A 26,008-nucleotide genomic window follows, 5' to 3' on the forward strand; every position below is an offset into this window, starting at 1 on the left:
CTGTGTTGACATTTCCTCCTAGTTTTGTGTCATCCGCGAATTTAGATATATTAACTTTGATGTCCTCATCTAGATCGTTGATGTAGATGGTAAATAGCTGAGGCCCAAGGACTGATCCTTGTGGCACTCCACTAGTCACATCCCGCCAATCTGAAAGGGACCCGTTTATCCCTACTCTTTGTTTCCTACCCGTTAACCATTCCCCAATCCACGTTAATATGCTCCCCCCAATTCCATGGGCCCTTAACTTTCGGACTAACCTTTTATGCGGCACCTTATCGAATGCCTTCTGGAAGTCCAAATAGACCACATCCACTGATTCACCCTTATCTAGTTTACTCCAAATATCCTCAAAAACCTCTATGAGATTTGTCAAACATGACTTCCCTTATGTAAAGCCATGTTGACTTGGCCTAATTATATTGTGCTCCCCTAAATACCGTAGTACCACAATCAACGATTCTAAAATGTTTCCTGTCACTGATGTGAGACTAACTCGCCTATCTTTTCCCCATCTTTTCCTTTCCACTTTTTTAAATAGTGGCGTGACATTTGCGATCTTCCAATCCATGGGGACTGTTCCAGAATCCAAGGAATTTTGGAAGATCAGACACAAGGCCTCCACTATCTCATAAGCTACCTCTTTTAAAACCCTGGGATGCAAGCCATCCGGACCAGAGGATTTGTCACTTTTTAGTGCTAACAGTTTCCCTAGCACCAATTCTCTACTAATGAAAATTTCCCTAAGTTGCTCCCTGTCCTTATCCCCTTGGTGCATCCCTATTGTTGGCAGACTTGTTGTGTCTTCTAGGGTGAAGACAGATGCAAAGTACCCATTTAGGGACTCTGCCATGTCCTTATCCCCCATTACAACTTCTCCCGTCTCTGACTGAAGTGGACCTACATTTACCCTCACTAGCCGATTCCTCTTAATGTATTTGTAAAAACTTTCACAATCAGACTTAATGTTCCTAGCTAGCTTACCCTCATACTCCTTTTTCTCGCTCTTAATGAGTTTTTTAGGTTTATTTTGCTAGTTTCTAAAACTCTCCCAATCTTCAAATTTGCTGCTTTTCTTGGCAGTTTTATAAGCGTTTTCTTTTAATTTGATGCTTTGCCTAACTGCTCTAGTTAGCCACGGATGAATTGCTTTCCCTGTGGTACTCTTATTCTGCAAGGGAATATGCGACCACTGAGAATTTTGCACTACATCCTTAAATATTTGCCACTGTTAGTCTACATTTTTACCTCTTAATCTTATTCTCCAGTCTATCTTACCTAAATCTTTCCTCATACCTACAAAATTAGCCCTATTTAAATTCAGAATACTTTGGCAATTTGGTTTTACAGAACTTGCATTTACATAGAATGTTTAAGGAGGACATCTCAAAGTGCTTTACAGAGACTGAGGGAGAGGGGTGATGGAGAGAGATGGCAGGGGAGGCCAATGAGATTTTTTTTAAAGAAAGATTGTGAAAGCAGAAAGGCAGGGGTGCAGCAGATGGATTCAGGGAGAGCTCGAAGGAATTGGGACACAGTGGCTGAAGGCTCAAAGCAGACCAGAGCTGGATGAGCAAGTGGACTGCAGGAGATTGCAGAGAAAGGGTGGGGCTGTGGAGCGAATGCAATAACAAGAACAGTTAATGTCTGCTGCAGAACTTTCTGCAAACATAATGGGAGGGAAGAGAGGGAGGAATTAAAATTAAATATGTGTACAGTGGAACTGCTGAGAAGCACTTTCCCACTCTTGCACATAAACAACAATACTTGCATTTCCTGATTTGATGCTGCGCTTTAACACAGGGAAATGTCTCAAAGAATCTCTCTCAAATGTAGTGACTGTTGTGCAGGCAAATATGGCAGCTAGACTGCAACGCAACAGCGCTCAAACAGACTGATGTAGAAAGGTGCGTTGTGAAGCCCTGTGTCAGATGTGGTTGTCTTGTATTGGCACTGCCACTCTTCAGCTATCACAGTACTGTACCTCTTGAAAAACAGCACCGGTACTGTGATAACTGAAAAAGGACAGTTCAGGTTTCCTGGGTCTCCAGACTTTAGTCAACAATGCATTCTACACAACAAATAGGCCACATTTCTCAACAGGGCACAAAGTATCTATAAACGTCACTCAGCCACCCGGAGATCAGTGGTTCTGCCAAAGACGCTCTCTCCATGTCCTGTTGGCACAATGGGAGACTGACTCACTTACGTGTATGGGGACAAAGGGCCAAGCAGAACTTTTGAGACATCTTGCTGTCCAAGGGTCATGTACAGCAGAGCCAGACTCTGGTTTGCCGAATCCACACAGCCACCCTGTGAAAACAAGAATGGTCACTAGACACAACAACACAGCAGCAGACACTGCAGGAGGGGAAGAATGTCTGTGTTTAGAAACACAACTGTTTGAAGGACACTGCTATGCACAATTGGCTGCCGTGTTTCACCCACAGAATATACAGTTAATTCACTTAAAGCATATTCTGTGAAGTGCTTTGATCCGTCTCGGCACTATATCAAATGCTAGGATTATTATTATATTATTATATGCTCAAATACAACAAGACAACAACAAATGTTCAGGGTGAGGGGAGGGAAGGGAGGGAGGGAGGAGGGGGTAGAGAGTCAAGAGAGGAGCTGAAGGCACAGTCGAAGAGAAAGGTCTTGAGACTGGCCTTGAAGGAGGAAAGGGAGGAGGCGGCGAAGGCACTGGGGGATGGAGTTCCAGAGCCTAGGGGTTGAGAGGCTGAAGGCCCGGCCACCGATGGTAGGGCGGGGTTGTGGAGCAGACTGGAGCCAGAGGAACGGAGGGTACGGGCAGGTAAGTAGGGGGATAGTAGGTCGGAGAGAGCAAGGCTGTGAATGGCCTTGTAGGTGAGGATGAAGATCAAAATAGGCATATTGACAAGATCAGTTTAGATGAAGAAGGCCCTTCGGCTCATTTGATTTCATCCTTCCAGCACTGACCCTACTGTTCCCACCATCACAACATTAAATCAGTCCAATGTCCTCGCCTCAATCCACCTCCTGCAACTTGTTCCAGTCGTTCATTTCCCAGCAACTCCCATAGGAAGTGTGCGCACAGGTCCGTAGTATTCCAGCAGCTTTGGCCGAATCTAGGAACATTTGCAACCAGCCAAAGAAAGTCTGGAGAGTTTGCTCTTTCCCAACAAGGAAAGAGAACAATAATCTTCAATACTCCTTGTTTTTGATACATCGTCTCATCACATCATCGACATTTCAAAGTACTTCATGGCATTTTACAATGCACTTCACAGTAACTGTATATTTGTGGGCCAACATGGCAGCCAATTTCCACATGGAAATGTCCCACAAACAGCACAAAGTGAATGACTTAATTTTAATTGTGGGATTGTTGGTCAGGACACCAGGAGAAACTCCCTTCTCCTTTTGAACGTGCCTTGGGACCATTAACGATGCACAAAGCTCTTTCCCTGCGTGTGATCTGCACCATCCATGTGAACAGTCAGACAGGGCCTTATTTTGTTTAACACCTCATCCAAAGGATGACAATACGGAATTCGCTCCTCCAATTAAAAAAAGTAGGTAAATTGATAAGATTTTTTTACTCATAAAGACATACAATTGCCATCAAGATGGGTTACAAAAAGGACAAAATTAAGTTATAACAATGAAGGGAAAAGGCAAGAAAGGGAGCAGGAAACTTCTGATGAATTGGTTTCTCCTAGTGTCCTGGCCAACAATCCCTCAATTAAATTTAAAAAATGTTGTGGGGGGTATTTTCCCCACGTACCCAGTGCTTCTGGGATGTTGCCCCGTGTGAGGGGAGCTATATAAATGCAAGTTGTTATTGTTGTTTCACTCATTGCAAACCTTCCATGTTCATGTTCTTTTAAAAACAAATTCAGATTCCATCTTTCACTGCTTCCAAACTGCTGGGGGTTCTAAACAATTCCTCAAGCCTTAGCAGCGAGCACTCGTTCGTTGGGATTGTTCACTTGGGAGGTTCTTGGCTTTTGCTCAGTGGTTAGAGCCACTGTTCTAGTGTGCAGCAGCCTACACAGGGAGAGGCAGAGAGACAGCTGCACACAGTGGCCGCTTGCTGTGTGTGGCGCTGTTGAAAAGTCACATTGTCATTACAACTTGAAACTGTACAAAAACAAGCCTCTAAATGCACAACAAGAAAAACATCCCTTTAAAACGGCCATCCAGTGTGATTGTAAAATCGCACAACCAATATCACCAAGGGCTGAAACATAAAAGAGAAACGCGCTTAATTTGATTCATTCACCAACTAACTTATGAAATTAAATGAGGATGAGGGAGACAAGACTGAGGGAGTCAAAATTGTGGGGTGGGGGGGGAGAAACAATATTTCTCATTATTGATGATATCTCAGTATTGTGTTTTTTTAATTGCTACGCTTGGTGCTAGTTTAGACTGGAATACAGCCCCCACCCACCTGCCAGGTGCCCTCACGTTAATTGCTCAAATTGATTTATTTCTTGTGTAAAGTGTTGACAGCCCATTTGACCACAAAGAGAAGAGAGGGAACAAGAGAAAAGTGAAGGATCCCAGCAGAGATCCGTCGAGTCCACATCAGATGTAACAACAACAACTTGCATTTATATAGCTGTGATGGTGGGACAGAGCCCTTGACAGTGGCGGAGCACAACGCCGAGCCAGGGGGAGAGGGTAGGTGATGGTAGGTACGGTCCAATAGGAAGTCTTCAGGCATGGCCTGAAGATGGGGAAGGAAGGGGCAAGGCGGAGGGATAGAGGAAGAGAGTTCCTGAGTTTTGGGGCATAGTGGCTGAAAGCTCAGCCACCAATGGTGGAGCTGAAGGTACGAGGCACTTTCAAGTCGAGTGGAGGCAGTGGGTAGGGAAAATAAGAAGGTTGGAGAGGTAGAGAGGTGCCAGGGCATGAAGGGATTTGAAAACATTTGAAGTGTGAGGATCTTGAGATTGATCGGTAGTTACAGATTAGAAGTGATGTTCACATGTGTGATCCAGAGCTGCTGATACCAACTGCAGTACCATCTGCATGCTTTACTGCTCTCCAATCCTGAGTGTTTGACTCATTCAGGGGCAGTTTCTTGCCCACTCATCACATGCAGACCTCAACAGTGAGCATCAGCAGGACCCGTGTTTATGCAGCCGGAGTTGTGGTGGGATGGAAAGGGGGTGGGTTCATATCACACCCGAAGGCAGTCCTCTCTTCACTTGGCTTCTGCCCTTTTTCAGCAGAGAATAACTAGATGAGGAGCGGGAACTCCTCTATAGAGCTTTGGGGCGTAGTGACTGAAAGCATGAAGTAGCACAAAATTAACAGGCACAGAATACAATCATACCTTCTCTCCTGCTGCTGCACCCCCCTGATGACAGAAACGTCCAGGTTATGTGAAGAATTCAATAAGAATTACGAAATTTCAGCACTCAACTTCAATTGCTCCATTAATGGTACAGAACACTTTTTTCACTTGTAAATAAACTCAGGGTGGTCTCAAATCAAAAGTGAACTTGTGTGGGAGGGAGGTGGGATAATGGAATTCAACCGAGCATTCCACCCCCACTTTGCAAAAGATTCACATTAACTGAATGAAATACATTTATGCACCTTGGAAGATGGTTAGATGCACATGCTCCCACAGTGTTTAAGTCACAGCACACAATCCGCAGAATCTCTACTTACATCAAAGTGCTATGGCATCATTGTGTCTGGCTGACAACAGATGATCTGGCAGATTCGCAAAGCTCTGAGCAGACTGGTGCCAGACTAGACTCCTCGCTCATTTCTGAACAATAAACTGCTCAAAGTTGGCAGCTGGGTGACGTGGATCGGGCAGCTAGACATAGGCAAAAGGGCTCACTAATGAGAGTATCTGAAGATCCACAGTCCTTCGTCAAACCAACAAGACTACATGTCGCTCACCAACAGGGTTGCTTGTTCAAACTGAGGGATCACATCAGTGATTAGGTTTCGGCCTTTGTACTCCAACCCACTCACTTTGGAGGCAAGGACTTGAGACCAGTAACCTCCGTTGCAAACAGTTTTTTTGTTTGTTTTTTATTAAAAAAAAACCTCAGCCAGGGGTTCCCACTCCCGATTGCTGTCTGAAGGCCCCAGCTGGAAAATCTCGCCTCACAAGCAAGAGACCTGGGTTGGATTCCCGGCATGGCGAAACCTGAGGCAAGTTTCCTTACTCCACACGCCTCTGTTTACCTAGCAGTGAGTAGGGGCCCGGTCATTAGTTGATTGGCGGATCGTTTTCCAGGGGTAATAATCCCTCAAAAAAATTTTTTTTTCACTCAATCCATGGATTGTTTGTGGGACACTGCTGTGCGCAATTGGCTGCCATGTTTCACCATTAGGTTTGGCAGAAACAGCCATTAGGTTTGTCACCCACTATTAGCATTAAAGTTAAATTTTGAGAAAGGCCAGATGCAGAGTAAGATCTGACCCAGCAATGTATCCAAACTTAAAAGTAGGTTTGACAGAGAGATCCCCAAATGAGAAGGTTGTCACGTATTCCAGGGCACTGCTTGGGTCACTTACATTCAAACTGCTGCCTCGCGACAACACTGAACTAAACCAAGTGCATCTCCAAGGAATGAAGATTCAACACTACAACCCAATGCCTTACAACACAAGGCTCTTCATAATTTCAGAGTACTCCAGAGGCTGCTCTCAAGTTACAGAAGCTGGCACCCGGCACTTGTTTCAGTCTGCGTCAAATAAGTGTCTTGTTGCATTAAAATCCAGTTCTGCTCCGATTTCCACAATGGTGGCATTCGTAAGTCGACTTGCTTTGAAAGCATGGTCAAGCACGGCAACGGCAGACTGTGTATATATTACCTAGATTTACAGAATCTGCACAAAATACAGCCTAAGTGGATACAAGTTCATGCACAACAATTGCGCACAATGGAGTTGTTCCACACACACACTAACACACACTACCACCGATTCCTTCCAGCTAGGAATAAATCACTTTCGCAGACGTGCAATATTTACCAGGTTAACTAACACAACATGCACTTAACATAGTGGGTCATTGCAAAGAAAAGCTATCAATCTTTAGACAAAACAAAAAAAAGTACTGACTGTTATCAGCAATTGATCCAGAGTTCCACTGTGTACAGCTATATTGGAGCCAATTCAATATATATTGGATGCAATACAGTAATTGCTTTTCCCCCCGACATGCGTTCAACGGCAGAGGAAAACTCTCTTCTCCCCTACCCCCCCCCACCCCCAACTCTAAAGTCATACAGCGATAATTGAGCGTCGGATACTTACTCTGTAGATTTCTTCTAAAAGAAGTTGCGCACAGTTCTTCCCAAGGTCTTCTGCCAAGACGGCCGACCCTTGACCCCGAGGATTCGAGGCCACCTCAGCGCTGAGGAAAGTTCCATTTGTCGTCTCAGCGACCAGAGTCAGACCGAATCCTGGTGACCTAGATACAAGCACTGGGCGTTAAAGCAGAATGAACCGTCTCTGGACCGAGGCCCACAAACAAGTGTCACCATGAGCCTCACACTACAGTGTGCATACCACAGTAATGCACCACAGATTGCATACACCCCCAGATCTCATATCCAACAGAGAGAAACACACAGCCCCCAGAGATTGCAAACATCAACTAATGCCAGTTGTTTTTGGTGTTTAGTACTTGGGAGCAAATCATTACCCGAAACGTAAACAGACACGAAATTCCAAGAAATAACCCAAATGTTTAGCTTCCAATATTGCTCTTCTTCCATCAAGCAGTTTGAATTTCTCTCCCTCTCTCACCCCCACTCCGCCCCCAAATCTTGTCTTGGGGTGTAGTCCCAACAATCACTAACTAGAACAGAACTTCTCCAACCAAATGGCTACTATTTTCAAGAGTGCCTCAATAAGTGGACAAGGAGTGGGATACCACCTCTGTCATCTCTAAGCCTCAGATCAGCCTAACTCAGCACAGAACTGGGCTACTGTAAACTTGAATGAATAACCACGACAAATTACATTGTATAGTGTCTTTCATATCAGGAGGACATTCCAAGGCGCTGGACAGTCAGGGATTTCGCCCCAAGCAGGAGGGGGTTGAGATCAGGGAGGGTGGAGGGCAGTGAGGATAGGGTTAGGAGGTTGAGCAAAGCCACAGTCGAAGAGGAGGGTTTTGAGACGTGCCTTTAAGGAGGCAAGGGAGAGAGCGAGTCGAAGGGACTGTGGTATGGAAGAGTGGGGGCCTGAAGGCCCGACTGCCTGTGGTGGGGCCGGGAACAAGAAGCAGAGGAAGTGGCCAAGTCTATATGGATGTCACAATCTGACCTGAGACTCCAGGATGGAGTTTCAGAGAGCACGGGAGGATGGCTCAACAGGGTGGCGTACATGAAGCAGATGTTTGAACTGACCGAACAAAGCAACCGGGTCAGTTGGTTTCAGGAAACAGCAGCGGAAGAATGCAGCAAGGCTGGGGAGAGATTTGAATGAAGAACAAGAATCTTGAATTCGATCTGCTGGAGATTTCACTAGTGAGGCCAATCTGTACAACTCCTGTTGCTTCTGGATGAAGATCAACAACTACTTGCATTTATATAGCGTCCCTCACGCAGGATAGCACTCCAGATTCCCAAACCCAACCAAACTGTCCCACATTTTAGCCAAATATCTGGCCCAGTCTCTCTTTGCATCACAATGACTTACTTTCCTGAATTGGTTCCCTTGAGATGATCGGTACAGATGTAAATATCCGGTATCAGCTGGTTCAGGACTCCTCTGGCCGCATCGACTAACCTGTTGGCAATCTGTGGTGACACCCGGACAGAGTACCTGCAGTTTTGGTCAAGGAAAGACCTGAAGTAGCAACGACCACGTCCATGCTAAACTCTGCCGGAGTTTATGTCAGGACAGGAGCCAAGGGGGCAGCAGCATCATCCAGTGCGGAAACCGGAACATGTCTAGTCAGTTTACATGGTGAGAGCAGCCATTGTACTGTGTGGTAATACAGTCACACACATTCTAAACTAAATTCTTGTGGGTGGATTCTTGTGGACACTGGCATCCAAATCAGAGACTAAATTAAGAGATGCCTTGAGCATTGAATATGAAATACTCAGATGTGCCAGATGCAGATCTCCTCCCCACGACCCTCTTGGCCCCCGCAGATCTCCTCCCCACGACCCTCTTGGCCCCCGCAGATCTCCTCCCCATGACCCTCTTGCCCCCCCGCAGATCTCCTCCCCACAACCCTCTTGCCCCCCTGCAGAGCCCAATGTAAGTATTTTCATTCATCAAATTAGTCCCCCGTACCCCAGTGCACAGCTTCACTCCCTGCCCCTCCCACACCACACTCCACTCACCACATGTCCCAAATCAATGGAGCAAAATTCCATTCTTGAATGAGAAGACAGACAACACAGATGCCCTTCTCCTCTGCCAATAGCACAGGTGCAAGAAACAACAAGGTGCCCCATTCCCATTTGTCTTATAGAGGAAACACCTGCTCTGGGCTTTTCGTTTCACTTGCTCATTTCCCGCCCCATTGAAAAAAGGAAAGAAACAGTATTGTATATTAAAAGTGAATTTGAAACAAAGTCATGAAAACCTGGACACATTCACAAAGTGAGCAGATTGCCTGGACTCGCGACTCTTCCCCAGCACAGTCCAGGACCAGTACATCTCGTCCACAAAATATACAATCAATTCACTTTACAGTGTATTTTGAGACGTCTCAAAGACGTGATAAGGCGCTATATCAAACACAACGATTATCATCTAGCAGCTCAACAGCCTCAGTGAAATATTGAAAGCACCCAGCCAGCCACCAGGGTTCTTCCGAATTGTTTCAGAGGACATCCTCCAGCTTGTCCTACACCGCACAGCAGTAAATCAGACCTAATGCAATATCTATCAGCAACCAAAGAGTATATAATAACAATAATCCTTGCATTTGATGTACCACCTTATCACATCTTCCAATACATCTCAAACCATTTCAGAGGATATACTGTGTACTGTAAAGAGGGTTTACTGTGTATTTTTTTATTTTTTTTAAGGGATTATTACCCCTGGAAAGCAATCCACTAATCAACTAATAACCGGGTTCCTACTTAATGCTAGGTTAAACAGAGGCATCTGGAGTAAGGAAACTTGCCTAAGGTTTTGGCCCGCCAGGGAATTACACAAGCGTCCTCTCGTTTGCAAGGCGAGTGCTCTAACCTCTACACTATGGAAGTCCACCTTTGGGTGGTGCAGTAACAGAGGTTATTCTGTTGTGCATTTGACAGGGACGGAAGAACACAGAAAGATGGAAATATGTTAATAAATAAATTTCCCCTCCCTCCTCTATAAAACCACACCACAGAATAAAGCTTAAATGTTTATCTAGCAGTAAGTAGGAACCTGGTTGTTAGTCGAATGGCGTATTGCGCTCCAGGGGTAATAATTTCTTCCAAGTAAAGAATAATAATTTGGTCACTTCAATCCACAACTGTTAGTGGGACACTGCTGGGTGCAATTGGCTGCTGCGTTTCGCCCACAAAATATAGTCAATTCATTTTACAGTATATTCTCTGAAGTACTTTGAGATGTCTTGAAAACTTGGTAAAGCGCTGTATCAAATGAAAGGATTATTATTATTATTGACTACTCTCCCCCCTCTCCCGGCAAACAATATGGTTGCTAGACACCTTTCCAACCTTTGTTAATGTACTTGTGTTCCCCTGACAAGTGGCTGTGGTTTTCACAATCAGCAGATACCACAAAAGATCAGATCAGCACTAGCAAGGGGAGTGCACATGCACTGTGGAGAGTCACATCTACATTCCCACAGTTACACGCTGCAGTCAAGGAAATACGTAGCATAATGTTACCGCAGGCCTCAAATAATCCAACTACACTCTTCATCAAACTATAAGGGATAATAGCAAAGGTGTTAGTAGAAAAACAAAGGGCAGATCACCTTGTGAATCAGTAAGTCTCCAAGAATAAGTGGATGCTGTGTAACTGTGACTGCACCAACATTAACCAGGTAGGATACGCCACTCCTCTAATCCGTTTAATTTTTCCAGGGTCTGTGAACTGGACTGGCCTCAAAACACTCTTCACTGGACAGGAAAAGACAACCTCGCCTCCTCCTCCGGGCGCCATGCCTCGCCGGGTGACCTGCAAAACAATCACACATCCATCCTTTATCAGGCATAAACCAGGACAAAATTTTGTCCTACCTTCAAACAACCAGTTTTATTTCCTTATCTCAGGACCATCTGAATGTGACGGAAGAATAGTTGTATTCAAGGGAACAACTAAAGAGTGGAGCAAACAAACAATCTTGGTTGTCACTGCATCAACTCCGGCTGGAGGCTGACTTCCACTGCATATACAACATCATAATGGGGGCTGGATGAAGACATAGACATTTTTACATGGAGACGTTTACATAGACTTTTACATAGTTACATAGAAGACCTTTTTTAAGAGACTTTTACATAGATAATAATAATCCCTGCATTTGACATAGCACCTTATCACGTCTTCCAAGACATCTTAATGCGCTTCACAGAATATATTGTAAAGCGAATTAACTTTATATTTTGTGGACAAAATGCGGCAGCAAATTGCGCACAGCAGTGTCCCACAAACAATCGTGGATTGGAATGACCAAATTATTATTTTTTTCTTGAGGTATTATTATCAGGTGTATGGAGTAAGGAAACTGGTCCAAGATTTTGCCCTGCCAGGAATCAAACCCAGTGTTTCGCTTTCGAGGCGAGTGCTCTAACCACTGAGTTACAGGACTCCAGAGGAATATGAAGTATTCCTCTGTAGAATTGTGCACTGCTCCATTGAATAAAGTCCAGTTGTATGTGAATTGACTGTATATTTTGTGGACAAAACGTGGCAGCAAATTGCGCACAGCAGTGTCCCACAAACAATTGTGGATTGGAGTGACCAATTTATTATTATTAATTTTTAAAAAATCAACTATTACCCCTGGAAAAGCAATCTGCCAATCGACTAACAACCGGTGTTCCTACTTACTGATAAATAAACAGAGCAACCCAGACTGTTACAGCACAGACATAGGTCATTTAGTCAAACTAGTCTGTGTTGGTGTTCATACTCCGCATGAGCCTCCACCTTCCTCTTCTATACTCTTCTTCAGCCCATTCAATTTCACCCTCCAGCTCACCCCTATCTGGTGCGCACCTCTACTGAGATCAGCTAACTCGACACAACAACAAATTACATTTTCACGTTGGGAGGACATCCAAAGGCCCTGATACAGACGAGGGTTAGCGACTTAACATGAATTTATGTGTCTCTCTCTTTCTCTTCTCTGAGTAAAAATGTGCCAATCTCCAGGCTGAACCAATGCATCCACTTTGGTCTAAAAGCTGATAATTTGCTGATATTATTAATTGAGCAACTGCGGGGGGCACAGTGGGGAACGAGAGTCAGCATTCGTGGTCAGGCATTCAGCATCTCTGATCTCTGCCCCCACACTCTGGAACTCCATCCCACAATCCCTCCGCCTCACCCCCATGCTTTCCTCCTTCAAGTCCTATCTAAAGACCTTCCTCTTCGAGCATGCCTTCGGCCACCCCCCCACCATATTCAAACCAAGGAGGATGGGGCACAGAAACATTAAATCCTTCTTAGTCCTTAAATTCGAGCCTACAACTGGACTTTATACAATCGAGCAGTGCACAATTCTACAGAGGAATATTCCTCTGGAGTCCTGTAGCTCAGTGGTTAGAGCACCACCCTCGAAAGCGAAAGACCTGGGTTCGATTCCTGGCAGAGCAAAATCTTGGGCCAGTTTCCTTACTCCATACACCTGATAAGAATTCATCAAGAAAAAAAAACAATAATAATTTGGTCACTTCAATCCATGACTGTTTGTAGGACACTGCTGTGCACGATTGGCTGCTGCTTTTCACCCACAAAATATACAGTCAATTCACTTTACAGTATATTCTGTGAAACGCTTTGAGATGTCTAGAAGACTGAAAAGTACGATATCAAATGCAAGGATTATTTTAATTATTATTACTCCATGTCCTTCTAGCTTAGTGACAGCACAGAAATCTTAATGCCAACAGCCAATTTGGACATCTCATCAGTAATCTGTAGCAACCCCCATAATTTGCAAGCTCAAGGAAGTATAATGATCTTTCAAGAAAAGTGAACTTACTGTCAGAACACTCAAACAGTGAGACGTGGGCAAGACACTTGCAATTAGAAATCCAGAATGTGGTTGATGAGCCTGGAGTGTCAGTTAACAGAATCACAGCTTTAATTGGGAGATTTTTGTTTTAGCTTTTTTTAAAAAAGCCTCAATACCATGAACCAGCAAGTTGTTGAAGTCAAGTAATTACATTGCCACCTTTCATGCCAAGAAGTTGTCTGAAAGTGCTATATAGGATCTACTGTAAAGTCAAATGGTCTGGCTCAGTGGAGCACTCTCACCTCCAAGTCAGAAGGTTGTGGGTTCAAGCCCAACATTGGATTTGTGATCACATAGTCTAAGCTGACACTCCTATGCAGAGCTGGGGTATGCTGCGTCATCAGAGGTGCCGTCCTTCAGGTGTGACGTTAAACCAGGGACCTGTCTACCTGTTCATCTTCAAGGCTGAGACTGATAGATTTTTTAAAAAACAGAGGGATTAGGGGATATGGGGATAGGGCAGGTAATTAGAGTTAGGTCTGAAGATCAGCCATGATCTTATTGAACGGCGGGGAAGGCTCGAGGGGCCGAATGGCCTACTCCTGTTCCTAATTCTTATGTTCTTATGTTCAGGTGGACATTAAAGATCCCATGGCACTATTCGAAAAGCAAAGGGAGTTTCTCCTGGTGTCCTGGCTCACCCAAATAAAGTTGGTCATTCACTCGATGGCTGTTTGTGGGACATTGCTGTGGGCAAACTGGTTGCCATAGTTCGCCCACAAAATATGGGTCAATCCACTTTACAGTATATCCTATGAAGCGGTTTTGAGATATCTCGATGACGTGATAAAAGCACTATATCAAATGTAAGGATTATTATTCAATTTTATAGATGAGAGGCACCAATTTGTAGACAACAAAAGGCCCAAACATAGCAAAGTAGTCAACGACCAGTTCATATCTGGGGGATTATATCTCTAACAAACCTGATCAGTTTTTGATGAAGTAACGGAAAGGGTGGATGAAGGTAGTGCAGTTGATGATGTTTAATAAAGTGCCACATAAGAAACTTGTAAACAAAATAGAAGCCCACGGTATTAAAGGGACAGTGGCAGCATGGATACAGAACTGGCTGGGAAACAGAAAGCAGAGAGAGGTGGTGAACGGTTGTTTTTCTGACTGGAGGGAAGTGTGCAGTGGTGTCCCCCAGGGATCAGTGTTGGGACCACTGCTGTTTTTGATGGAGATACATGACCTGGACTTGGGTACAGGGAGTACAGTTTCCAAGTTTGCAGATGATACTAAGCTAGGAAAAGTGATAATTAGTGAGGAGGATAGTAAGAGGACGTAGACAGACTGGTAAAATGGGCAGACACATGGCAGATGAAGTTTAATGTGGAGAAATGCAAAGTGATGCATTTTCGGAGGAAGAATGAGGAGAGGCAATATAAGCTGATGGGATAATCTTACAGGGGGTGAATGAAAAGAGAGACCTGGGGATTCATATAAGTAAATCTTTGAAGGTATCAGGACAGGTAGATAAAGCTGTTAACAATCACACGGGTTACTAGGCTTTATAAATAGGGGCAGAGAATACAAAAGTCAGGAAGTTATGATGAACCTTTATAAAACACTGGTTAGGCCTCAGCTAGAGTACTGCGTTCAGTTCTGGGCCCCACACTTTAGGAAGGATGTCAAGGCATTGGAGAGGATGCAAAGGAGATTTACCAGGATGCTACCAGGAATGAGGGACTTTAGTTATCAGGAGAGGCTAGAGAAGCTATGATTATTCTCCTTGGAGCAGAGAAGGTTAAGAGGAGACTTAATAGAAGTTTTCAAAATTATTACGGGATTCGATAGGGTGAACAAAGAGAAATTATTTCCACTGGCGGGTAGGTCGGTAACCAATTTAAAATAGTTGTTAAAAGAAACAGTGGGGAGGTGAGGAGAAATTTTTTCACACAGCGAGTTGTTCGGATCTCGAAAGCATTTCCTGAAAAGGTGGTGGAAGCCGATTCAATAACGACTTTTCAGAGAGAAGTAGATAATTATTTAGGGCTATGGGGGGAGCGTGGGATTGATTTGGATAGCTCTTTTTCAAAGAGCCAGCTCAGAATTAATGGGCTGAATGGCCTCCTTCTGTACTGTGTAATTCTATGATTGTTGGCCAGGACGTGGGAAACACTCTCTTTTGAGCGTGATCGTGATGCTCCCCCGTTTCAATAGCCCGAGGATGCTTGGTGCCCAGGCTCACGCATGAAATAATGATTTGTGGGCTAGATACCTCAAGGCTGTCAGCGCCTGTGGAATTGTATCACGGTCTCAAGCCGCTCTATCGCTGCAATTGCCTCAAACCCAACTAACACAGCCACTCCCTTCGCTCAGCAAGCATTGGAAGCCCTGCTTCATGTCCCCAACCTATTCCAAAGCCCATTTTCAGTGGACGGACTTTCAGCCTTTCTGCCACCACTCTCTGGAAATATGGTAATGTCCCTCCGATTCGCTCACCCCTACCTCACTTCGTCCAGGGTCTGTCTCAAGTCCTACCTCTTTAACCACACTATCAGTCATCTTCCTCCTCACCATCCCACTTGGCTCCCACCCCAGGCTTGGGTGCCCAGCCAGTCACTGTGAAGTGATTGGAGACATCCTCTCAATGTGAAGGGTGCTTTATAAAAGTAAGTTTGTACAACAAAGTACAGATAAGGGAGACAATTGAAAGAGAAGACTGTGAACGTTCCCTTACCTTTAGCTCAAGTTCTTCACCATCTATACCAAATCTTTTCAGCAAAGGGATAGCCGTCACTTTAAGGGCATCTACCTGAGGGTAGCACACAGCAAAAAAAATCTTGCAGTTAGTCAGTTCAAGAAGATTGTAAATCAGAATTTATATCAATCAGTATTCACTCGACAGAAATGACTTTTACAATTAAGAAATTACAAAATAAATCTTCTTGATTAAATTTATTTCTTGATTAAAGCCATAAAGACTAGTGTGAGTGTTTAGGGGGGCGCTTCTTGGTGGCACTGTCGGCCACTTCTGACCCACAGGCTCGTTGGCCACTACTGCTTGACACCATTTCCTAGATTGATTCCCCAACAGTTTATAGGATTGAGATTATCCAATAGATATTCCTTGTGGAATGACATTTGTTCTCCAACAACAGCAGCAACAAATTACATTTGTATAGCTCCTTTCACGTCAGGAGGACATCCCATGGCGCTGGATAGTCAGGGATCCGCACCCAAGCTGGTGGTTGGGATCGTGAGGGTTGGAGGGCAGGGAGGATAGGGGTAGGAGGATGACTGAAGGCACAGTCGAAGAAGACAATTTTAGGACTTGCCGGATTTTAGGCAGAGGTCACAATTTGGCCACCAATTGGTGCTATTTAACTCTATATGGCACCACTTCAATCTCTCTCTGCCCCCATACGACAGAACTGCCATTTCTGACACAGATTAGTTTAGCATGGACAAAAAAATTAAGCTGTAAATGCCTTTTTAGTTCCCCGTCTTTAGTTAGGATGTAGTTTACAAAAATAGGAACTGAAGAGTTTTGGCCCTACATTCTAAACCGATGCACCCGGATTACTCCAACTCGGTTACTCAAGGATGTTTTTGTAAAAACAGTCAACTGTTGAAACATGTAATGTTATTCGGATACCTCTCTCCACCTTCCCAGCCTATAGTTTAAATATATCTTACAGAAGGGTCGATCTGGTCGTTGGTTACTCCTCTCAGAATAGCTTTCAATGGCTTCTTCATAAATGGAGTGAGACAGAGCAAGGCTTCCAGGTAATAACCAATGGAGCGCTGGGTGTGGCAGTCGTGCTCTATCGTTCCTCCGTGTAGAAGACCAGGCTGATAGTATAGTGTTGTACCTAAAAGTAAGAGCATAGTGTCAAAATGTTAGAACCAATAATGAAGGACAAGCCTGAATGAACAGCAAAGTGTGCGGGAATACCAGTCAGAAGCAGAGACACCATATTCCTGGCTCATCCCGACTGGGAAGAGCAGATGGATGAGGACAATAATAACAATCGTTGCATTTGATATAGCGCCTTATCACGTCTTTCAGACGTCTCAAAGTGCTTCACAGAATATACTGGAAAGTGAATTGACTATATTTTGTGGACGAAATGTGGCAGTCAATTGCGTACAGCTGTGTCCCACAAACAGTCGTGGATTGAATGACCAATTTTTTTTTTTGAAGGGATTATTACCCACGGAAAAACAATCTACCTATCAACTAACAACTGGGTTCCTACTTACTGCTAGGGAAACAGAGGTGAGTGGAGTAAGGAAACTTGCCTAACATCAAACCCAGGTCTCTCGCTTGTGAGGCAAGTACGCTAACCACTACGCTACAAGACTCTATAAATTGAAAGGGAGGAGCATGCTCAACTCATAGTCCCACAACAGTGAGCATTCTCATGCCTCAGGCCCTTGGACTTTAGCTTTCCTTCCTTGGCCAAGATCAGAGATCAGGAAGTGTTTGATCACTGAAAAGCACGGCCAGGTCATAAATAGCACCAGTAGATACAACACAAAGCTCCAATGCAACAATATCATCTGAAGCCTATAAGAGTGCTCCCCCAAAGGGTCAGAGCTTCCATCTACACATCAATCATCCCTGTGACCTTTCTAAATGAGGGACAATTACAAGGCAAATCGGGTTAGTTTGTGCTGCATGCCTACTCATTAGAAATTGAGAATGCTCAAAAGTCATTTCACCTGGGGCCTTCACACCCAGCAGAGAATGGAATGTTTTATCCCTGCCGATTGAATGGATTTACATCGAGGGGTTTCAATGGTGAAGAGAGATTTAGAAGTTAAATTAAATTACTATAACTTTGATAAAGCACCATTCGCATCAGGAGGACAACTCCAAGGGTTTCACAGGAAAGAATTTACTGTAAAATGTAGTGACTGTGTATTTTGTAGGCAAATGTAGCAGCCTATTTGTGCACAGTAATGACCCCGAAAAAAGCCTTGGAGCGAATGACCAATTTTATTTGGGGGATTGTTGACCAAGGCACCAAGAGAAACTCTCTTCTCTTTTTGAATAGTGTTAGGGAGATTTTTAACATCCACCTGAACAGAGAAAAGTCTACGATAAGAACAACTTGCATTTATAAAGCGACCTTCAAGCAGGGTAACATCCCAGAGTGCTTTGATTAAGCATGTAATCCAAAGGATGGTTCCTCCTACAATGCAGCACCCCACCAGAACAGGATTGTAGTGTCGGCCTAGACTAAACAAGGTCAAAGTCCCGATATGTGACTTCTGACTCAAGAGGTACATGTGCTACCAGTTGTGTAGCCAGGCTGACACTTGAATTCTGCTCCAAGTAATATTTAACAAGGGAGGGAAAAATAAGTCTTAAGCTTCATAAACTCTGAAGGATAGGCCTCCACTTGCACACTGATGCTAACTTAACATTTTCAGAGTCAACGCCTGGTGCCAGATTTCTGATTCAGATCACCTGTTGCTCCAATTTTTACTCTGTCTAATATTATAGCTGCCACCAGCAACTATCACAGACGACATAGCTTAACAGTGCTAATGCAGAACAAGCACAGACCTTGCCAAAATTGAACAAAGCATACTATAAAGAGGTAGTGTGTAGGAAAAGTCTGAATAATTGACGATGGAAGCAATAAAGTTGCTTCTGTATTATATGCAAACATTACTGTCAAAAGGTCGTCGAGCTTTGTAGGCGTACTACAAATTGACTCGACCAGAGAAGACATTACTTTTTAATTTTTTTTATCATGAATCAGTCTTCCATTTCAAAAGATGAGGAGGTCATAATGTAGTACCACTCTCAACTTTTGGCAGCATCCAAAATTATCGCGCATGCTTCACTTGTACTTATACAGTGGCTTTCACATACATGAAGGAGTAAATACAGATGGTAGCAACAGCTACAATTTGGATAAAATAAGTGCTAAATTAGAAGAATCGATTGTTTTGTTCACAGATTACGAATGTTCAAGTCCTGCATCGTCTCTGACCACATAAAGTTGTCCAACAAATTGAGTTCTTCCTGGAGTCACGAATTCTGCCGGGCTTTAAACAGGAGCAACAGAAAACTGGATTTCAAATTAAAACTCTGTGCTAAGATTTGACCAAAATTGCACACGCACTGAAATTTTAAGCAAATCGTCTCAATCTAAAACCTGGCAAAAACTCAGTTGCAGAAAATTTTTTTTTAAATACTATATCAATTAAAAACCATCACACTTTTTTTTAAAAAAAGCAATCAAACTGCTTGAAGTTGACTGCAGTCTTTGGCCAGGACTTCTTCCTTTCCAGTGGATGTATCTCAAATGGGGTGTGGGGGCTGCTACAGGTGGAATACTGGCCTAATATAGCATATGTATTTAATGTAGTGTTAAATTCGCCTGCAATGTAATGGGATTGACACAGGAGTCAATAGATGTGAAACTTTTAAAAAACTGAATTGAGATTTTTCCTGTAGACATTTAACTATATTTCAGTTTGGGTCTCTAAATGCTGACAGATACTTATACCATCTAGACATGTAAATGGGGCAACCTGATCTGAAGATTCTAAAATTTTTTATTAAGAACTCACCAGTTTCATTTATCTCAACTCTGGAGCCATTTGTCAATTTGTCCAAAAGCCGAATGAAACTCGCTTCGAAATCTAGAAATGTTGAGAGGAGAGTTAAAAGGCGTTTACATGACACTATAACAAATATACATTTGAAGTGGTCTGAAATGGTGAAATGTAACAGGTAAATTAGAAGAATCGATTGTTTTGTTCACAGATTACGAATGTTCAAGTCCTGCATCGTCTCTGACCACATAAAGTTGTCCAACAAATTGAGTTCTTCCTGGAGTCACAAATTCTGCCGGGCTTTAAACAGGAGCAACAGAAAACTGGATTTCAAATTAAAACTCTGTGCTAAGATTTGACCAAAATAAACTCGACACAGCAACCAAAAACAATCACTTGTTAGAATTTAAACAAGATTACAACAGGCCACATTTCTTTGGGTAAAAAAAAATTATAGGCATTTTCTGTAGTTAGCCCAGTATTTCGCCCACAAAGTACACTCAATTCACTTTATAGTATATTCTGTGAAGCGCTTTGAGACGTCTCAAAGACGTGATAAAGCACTATATCAAATGCAAGGATTATTATTACAGAGCACTGACTGCTGTAATAGCCACAGTATTTCTGGAGCTATAAGAACAGGCAGCTGTAGTAACATTTTGTCTGCTCCCATCAGAAGTAGGGAATGACAGATCTCTGCATCAAAAGGCTCAAACAATCATGTACAAAATGCTGGCCACTAGCCTCCGACTTCCAGCAAGACCTTTACAGACAAATGCCACAGACAGACACTCTTTTCATCAGCAAAAACAGAATAGCAGCGCCGCAAGACAGCTGGCTTCTAGTTCTTTTTGTGAAACTAAAGGCAGGCCTGATACAGCCATTTATGCTGGAGCCATGCAAAGCAAACATAGCCCAAGCTGCTCTTCACAACACCCACTCACATCAGCAGCTTTTTCATGATACAGCCAGGTCATCCTAGGTCTTTAAAATTACGAGGTGTTTTGATAGTCAATCGGGAGAACAAATGAGGAGGTAAGAATTTTTCTCACAGTGTAGTTAGGATTTAAAAGGCCCTGCCAAGCGTTCAAAGGGGAACTAGATATTCATCTTAAAAAGAGTCAGCTGCAGGGGTATGGAAAAAGGACATGTAAGTGGGACTGAAAGGATTGCTTGAGGAGCCAGCAGAGATACGATGGGCCGAAAGGCCATCTTTTGTGCTGTAAATTTCTATGGTTCTCGTGGCAGGTTCTAGTGTCAGTCTGGCTCAGTTAGTAGCATTCTTACCCTGAGTCAGAAGCTTGTGGGTTCAAGTCCCTTTTCAGGACTTGAAACCCATATAGTCTAGGCTGACTCTCCAAAACAGGATTGCTGGAGGTGCTGTCCTTCGGATGGACACGTTAAAGCAAGGTCATGTCTGCCTGTTCAGGTGGATGTTAAAGATCCCATGGCACTATTCAAAAAGAGAAAGGAGTTTCTCTTGGTGTCCTGACCAACAAACCCCCAGATATAAACAAAACACAAAATACTGCAGATGCTAGAAATCTGAAACAAAAACATAAGTCGCTTGGAATTGTTTTGTTGCAAATCCCACCCTTTGTTTTGCATCATTAACACCTCTTTAACCCATCAACCCCTGTCCTCTACCCCATTTTCTCCTTTGTCTTCCTTGCCCTGCCTCCCCCCCTCTCTGTTAGTCCTTAAAAGTCTCTCCCTCCTAACATGCCCCAGTTCTGACGAAGATCGTGGACCCAAAACATTGACTCACTTTCCTTTCTCCATAGATGCTGCCTGACCTGATGAGCGTTCCCTGCGACTTCTGTTTTTGTTTCAATCCCCCAGATATAATGGGTCATTCACTCAAAGGCTCTTTGTGGGCATTGCTATGCACAAATTGGCTGTCGCATTTGTCGACAAAAGTGACACCACCTTACAGTCCTACATAGGGCCTTTTGACTAATAGGCTGACTCTTCAACACAGTGCTAGGAATGTTATACTAGTAAGGAGGTGCCATCCTTTGGATGAGACAATACACCAAGGGTCCGTCTGCCTGTTCAGACGGACAATAAAGATTCCACACTATTTGAAAAGGAAAATGAGATACTCCCGGTATCATAGCCAACTATCCCCCAAATAAATAAAAACTGGGTCATTCACTTAATGCTGTGTGCAAATTGGCTGCCACGTTCATTAACTAAAATACAGTCACTCCACTTCACAGCGCTTGTGAAGCACTTTGGAATCTTTAGACAATGTGATAATAAATTACTATGATAATCCTTGCATTATCATTGTGTCAAAACATCCAAAGCGCTTCCTTCATAGGACATCACTGTAAAGTATAGTGACTGTGAAATTTGTAGATGAATGCATGCAATAGGCAATTTGCACACAGCAATATCCCAAAAACAGTCATGAAGTGAATGACCAATTTTATCTGGAGAATATCAGGAGAAACTCCTTTCTCAATAAGAGACTCCTCCAGGGGTATATGAGTAGTGAGTGTTGTTAAGAGCACCAACAAGGCTTAGGAATTGTCTATATTCAACAACAACTTGCATTTATATGGCACCTTTCACACAGGGTGGCGTCTCAGAGTGATTGACACCTAGATCTTGCACAGGTTCAGTAAGTCTGAGGGATAGGCCAGGAAGGTTATGGAGGCCAGAGCCGCAGGTAAGGAAACATTGATTGTACTCAAGGAGGATGGCTTCCATGTTGTCAATATTCAGCTGCAGAAAGCTGACGCTCACCCAGGACTTGCTGTTTGACAAACAGGAGGACAGAACTTCAGAGGATTGGGGTCACAGGTTGTTTATTTTTTGAGGGGGTCAAATGACCTAACGATCTCACTGAACCAGTACCTCCAGGGTCTTGTATAATTAGGTTTGATTCCTAATAAATTGTCATTTTCACTTGGATTAATTGATTCCCAGGAATCGGAGCAATTGGTGTCAAACTTTCAGCAAGCTTCAGATATCCTCAACTCCTTGAAAGAAAGAGAGGATTTCCCAAAGCACTATAATAGTGGCATGGAAGCTTTAACATCCACCTGAACAGGCTGACCTCGGTTTAATGTCTCTCCTGGAGGAAAGCATCTCTGACAATGCAACACTCAGCACTGCACTGGGTGCATTAGCCTAGACAGTGAGCTCCCATCCCGATTTTCAAATACCAGAAGTGTAGTTATTAAAACCAGAGGACACAGCCTGCGATTGATGGGGGCAAATTCAGAACAAATCTACGGAAACACTTTTCAGTGAGCGAATAGTGAACTTCCCTAGGGAGATGGTGGAAGCAGAAAATGTTGATTCTTTCAAACGCAGATTAGATAGTTTTCTTTTAGGAAATAACATTACGGGATATAGTACATAGGTAGTTCGGGACATATGTGTATGCGACGGCCAGGAAGGTGGAAGGTGAGCTAGATGAACCTTCATCTTTCTTTTGTCTAGTATTTCTTATGTATAAGATGCGGCATAATGGCCATTAAGTTCTGATCATCCCACTGTTCCCTTTGATATCACATGAACGGAATAAAGAGGCAGTGGCATTGCAGGTTTACCACAAATTCTTAGCATAACTGCAGTCTATATCATATGAACTCACACCAAGTTTGCAGAATAACCATAACTGATGTGAAGCTAACTTTTTCCAGCTCTGAGAATAATATTTTTTAAAAAAGGCTTCCAGACTGGCTTATGCAGTCTAACTTCTGGGAACAAAGGCAGAATGTCACTGTTGTTCAATGCCAAACAAGCTCCAGTTCCCTGAATACAGAGCAGTGCGCAGCAGGTAGCGTAGCCCAATGCAATCCTATCAGTTTAAGACTTGAAGCATTACTGGTGCAGAAATCCTCAGCACGCTTCCGAACTTGGCTCAGATACAGTTCTCTTCCTCTCCCCCTCTTCCCCCATGCACAGACATGTATATATTATATCTAATAGATGTTTCTAGACAGAAGTGTTGCTCACTTTCTTAAGACACTCATCAGGACCCAAACCAGAGTCAATTTACCAACTTAGCAGCAAAAGCTAATCAATAAGAATAGTGATAATGGGGATTTCAATTATCCTAACCTAGACTGGGAAACACACAGTGTAAAGAGCAAGGAAGGGGAGGAATTCCTGAAATGTGTGCAGGAGAACTTTCTGGATCAGCATGTTTCCAGACCAACGAGGAAGGAAGCAGTGCTGGATTTAGTTCTGGGAAATGAGTTTGATCGTTGTCCTTTTCCTTAATTAAGTTTAGAATAGTTATGGAAAAGGACAACAATCAATCAAAAGTAAAGACCCTCAACTGGAAACGGGCTGATTTCAGTGAGCTAAAAAGGGACCTGGCCAAGATAGATTGGAAAGAAAGATTGGCAGGTAAGGCAGCAAACAAACAATGGGAAGCCTTCAAGGAGGAGATAGTTTGGGTACAGAGCAAATACATTCCCACAAAAGGGAACGGTAGGACAGTCAAACCTCCCTGGATGACTAAGGAAATTGGGATTACAATAAAACAGAAGGAGGCTTATGACAAATATTAGGTCCAAAACACACAGGATAATCAAATAGAATATAGGAAGTACAGAGAAGTGAAAAGGGAAATATGAATGGCGAAGAGATTGTGCGAGAAAAGCTTATCAGGAAACATAACAGGGAACCCTAAGGTATTTTTAAGCATATCAAAAGTGAAAGGTTAGTCAAAGGTAGGGTTTGTCCAATTAGGGACCCAAGTGGAAATCGTCTTGTTGAGGCAGAGGGTATGGCTGATGTACTAAATAAGTGCTTTGCAACTGTCTTCACAAAAGAAGACGATGCAACCAATGCCACAATATCTCAGGCGTGTGAACAGAAATTGGATATGATAAAAATCAAGAGAGAGGAGGTACTAAAAAGGCTGTCGGTGCTCAACATAGATAAGTCAGTCACCTGGTCCGGACGGGATGCATCCTAGGCTACTGAGGGAAGCAAAGGTGGAAATAGCAGAAGCTCTGACCATGTTTCCATATAATCTTTCAATCCTCTTTGGACACTAGAGTGGTGCCAGAGGACTGGAAGGTTGCAAATGTTACTCCCCTGTACAAAAAGGGGCAGAAGGATAAACCTGAGAACTACAGGCCAATCAGCCTAACATCATTAGTAGGGAAACTTCTGGAGACTATAATCCAGGACAATATAAATTCTCACTTAGAAAAATATGGTTTAATAAAGGACAGTCAACATGGATTTGTTAAAGGCAGATCGTGTCTGACAAACCTATAGAATTTTTTTGATGAAGTGTCTGAGAGGGTGGATGAAGGTACTACAGTAGATGTAGTTTATCTAGATTTTCAAAAGGCATTTGATTGACAAAGTGCCACATAAGAGACTTATAAACAAAATAGAAGCCCATGGTGTTAGAGATTGTGGCAACATGGATCCAGAACTGGCTAGGAGACAGAAAGCAGAGAGTGGTAGTAAAAGGTTGCTTTTCTGACTGGTGTTCCTCAGGCATCAGTATTGGGACCACTGCTCTTTCTGATCTATATTAACGATCTGGACCTAGATATAGGGAGCACAATTTCCAAATTTGCAGACAATACTAAGCTAAGAAACGTAGTTAATGGTGAGGAGGATAGGACTGGACTCCAAGAGGACTTAGACAGATTGGTAAAATGGGCAGAAACATGGCAGATGAGGTTTAATGTGGAGAAATGTGAAGTGTTGCATTTTGGTAGGAAGAATGAGGAGAGGCAGTTATAAGTTAGATGGTACAATCTTAAAGGGGGCAAATGAACAGAGAAACCTGGGGGTCCACATAAACAAATCTCTGAAGGTGGCAAGACAGATAGATAAAGCTGTTAAAAAAGCATATGGGATACTACGTTTTATAAATAGGGGCATAGAATTCAAATGTCAGGAGGTTATGTTGAATATTTATAAAATGCTGGTATGGCCTCAGTTGGAGTACTGCATTCAGTTCTGGGCATCGCACTTTAGGAAAGATGTTAGGGCATTGGAGAGTGCAAAGGAGGTTTACCAGGATGGTACCAGGAATGAAGGACCTTAGTTATGATGAGAGGTTAGTGAAACTAGAATTATTCTGCCTAGAGCAGAGAAGATTAAGAGGGGATTTAACAGAGGTTTTCAAGATCATGAGAGGATTTGATAGGTTGAACCAGGAAAAACTGTTTCCACTGACATGTGGGTCAGAAACCTGAGGACACCGAATTAAGTTAGTTGTTAAAAGAAACAGAGGGGAGGTTAGGAATTTTTTTTTCACCCTGCGAGTTGTTCGGATCTGGAATACATTTC

General features: G+C 43.3%; 1 protein-coding gene across 1 annotated transcript in view; it reads right to left on the reverse strand.

Moving 5' to 3' along the window:
* rcl1 (RNA terminal phosphate cyclase-like 1) overlaps positions 1–26,008 on the reverse strand; it is a 37,594-nt gene that overhangs the window by 3,981 nt on the left and 7,605 nt on the right. Inside the window, 7 exon segments of the mRNA NM_001292183.1 lie at positions 2,210–2,313; positions 7,282–7,438; positions 8,674–8,799; positions 11,009–11,133; positions 15,885–15,959; positions 16,844–17,019; positions 19,739–19,810. Coding sequence (NP_001279112.1) covers positions 2,210–2,313; positions 7,282–7,438; positions 8,674–8,799; positions 11,009–11,133; positions 15,885–15,959; positions 16,844–17,019; positions 19,739–19,810 — 835 coding nt within the window.

Source organism: Callorhinchus milii, unplaced genomic scaffold (assembly GCF_018977255.1).
Source record: "Callorhinchus milii isolate IMCB2004 unplaced genomic scaffold, IMCB_Cmil_1.0 Scaffold1, whole genome shotgun sequence".
Taxonomy (NCBI): domain Eukaryota; kingdom Metazoa; phylum Chordata; class Chondrichthyes; order Chimaeriformes; family Callorhinchidae; genus Callorhinchus; species Callorhinchus milii.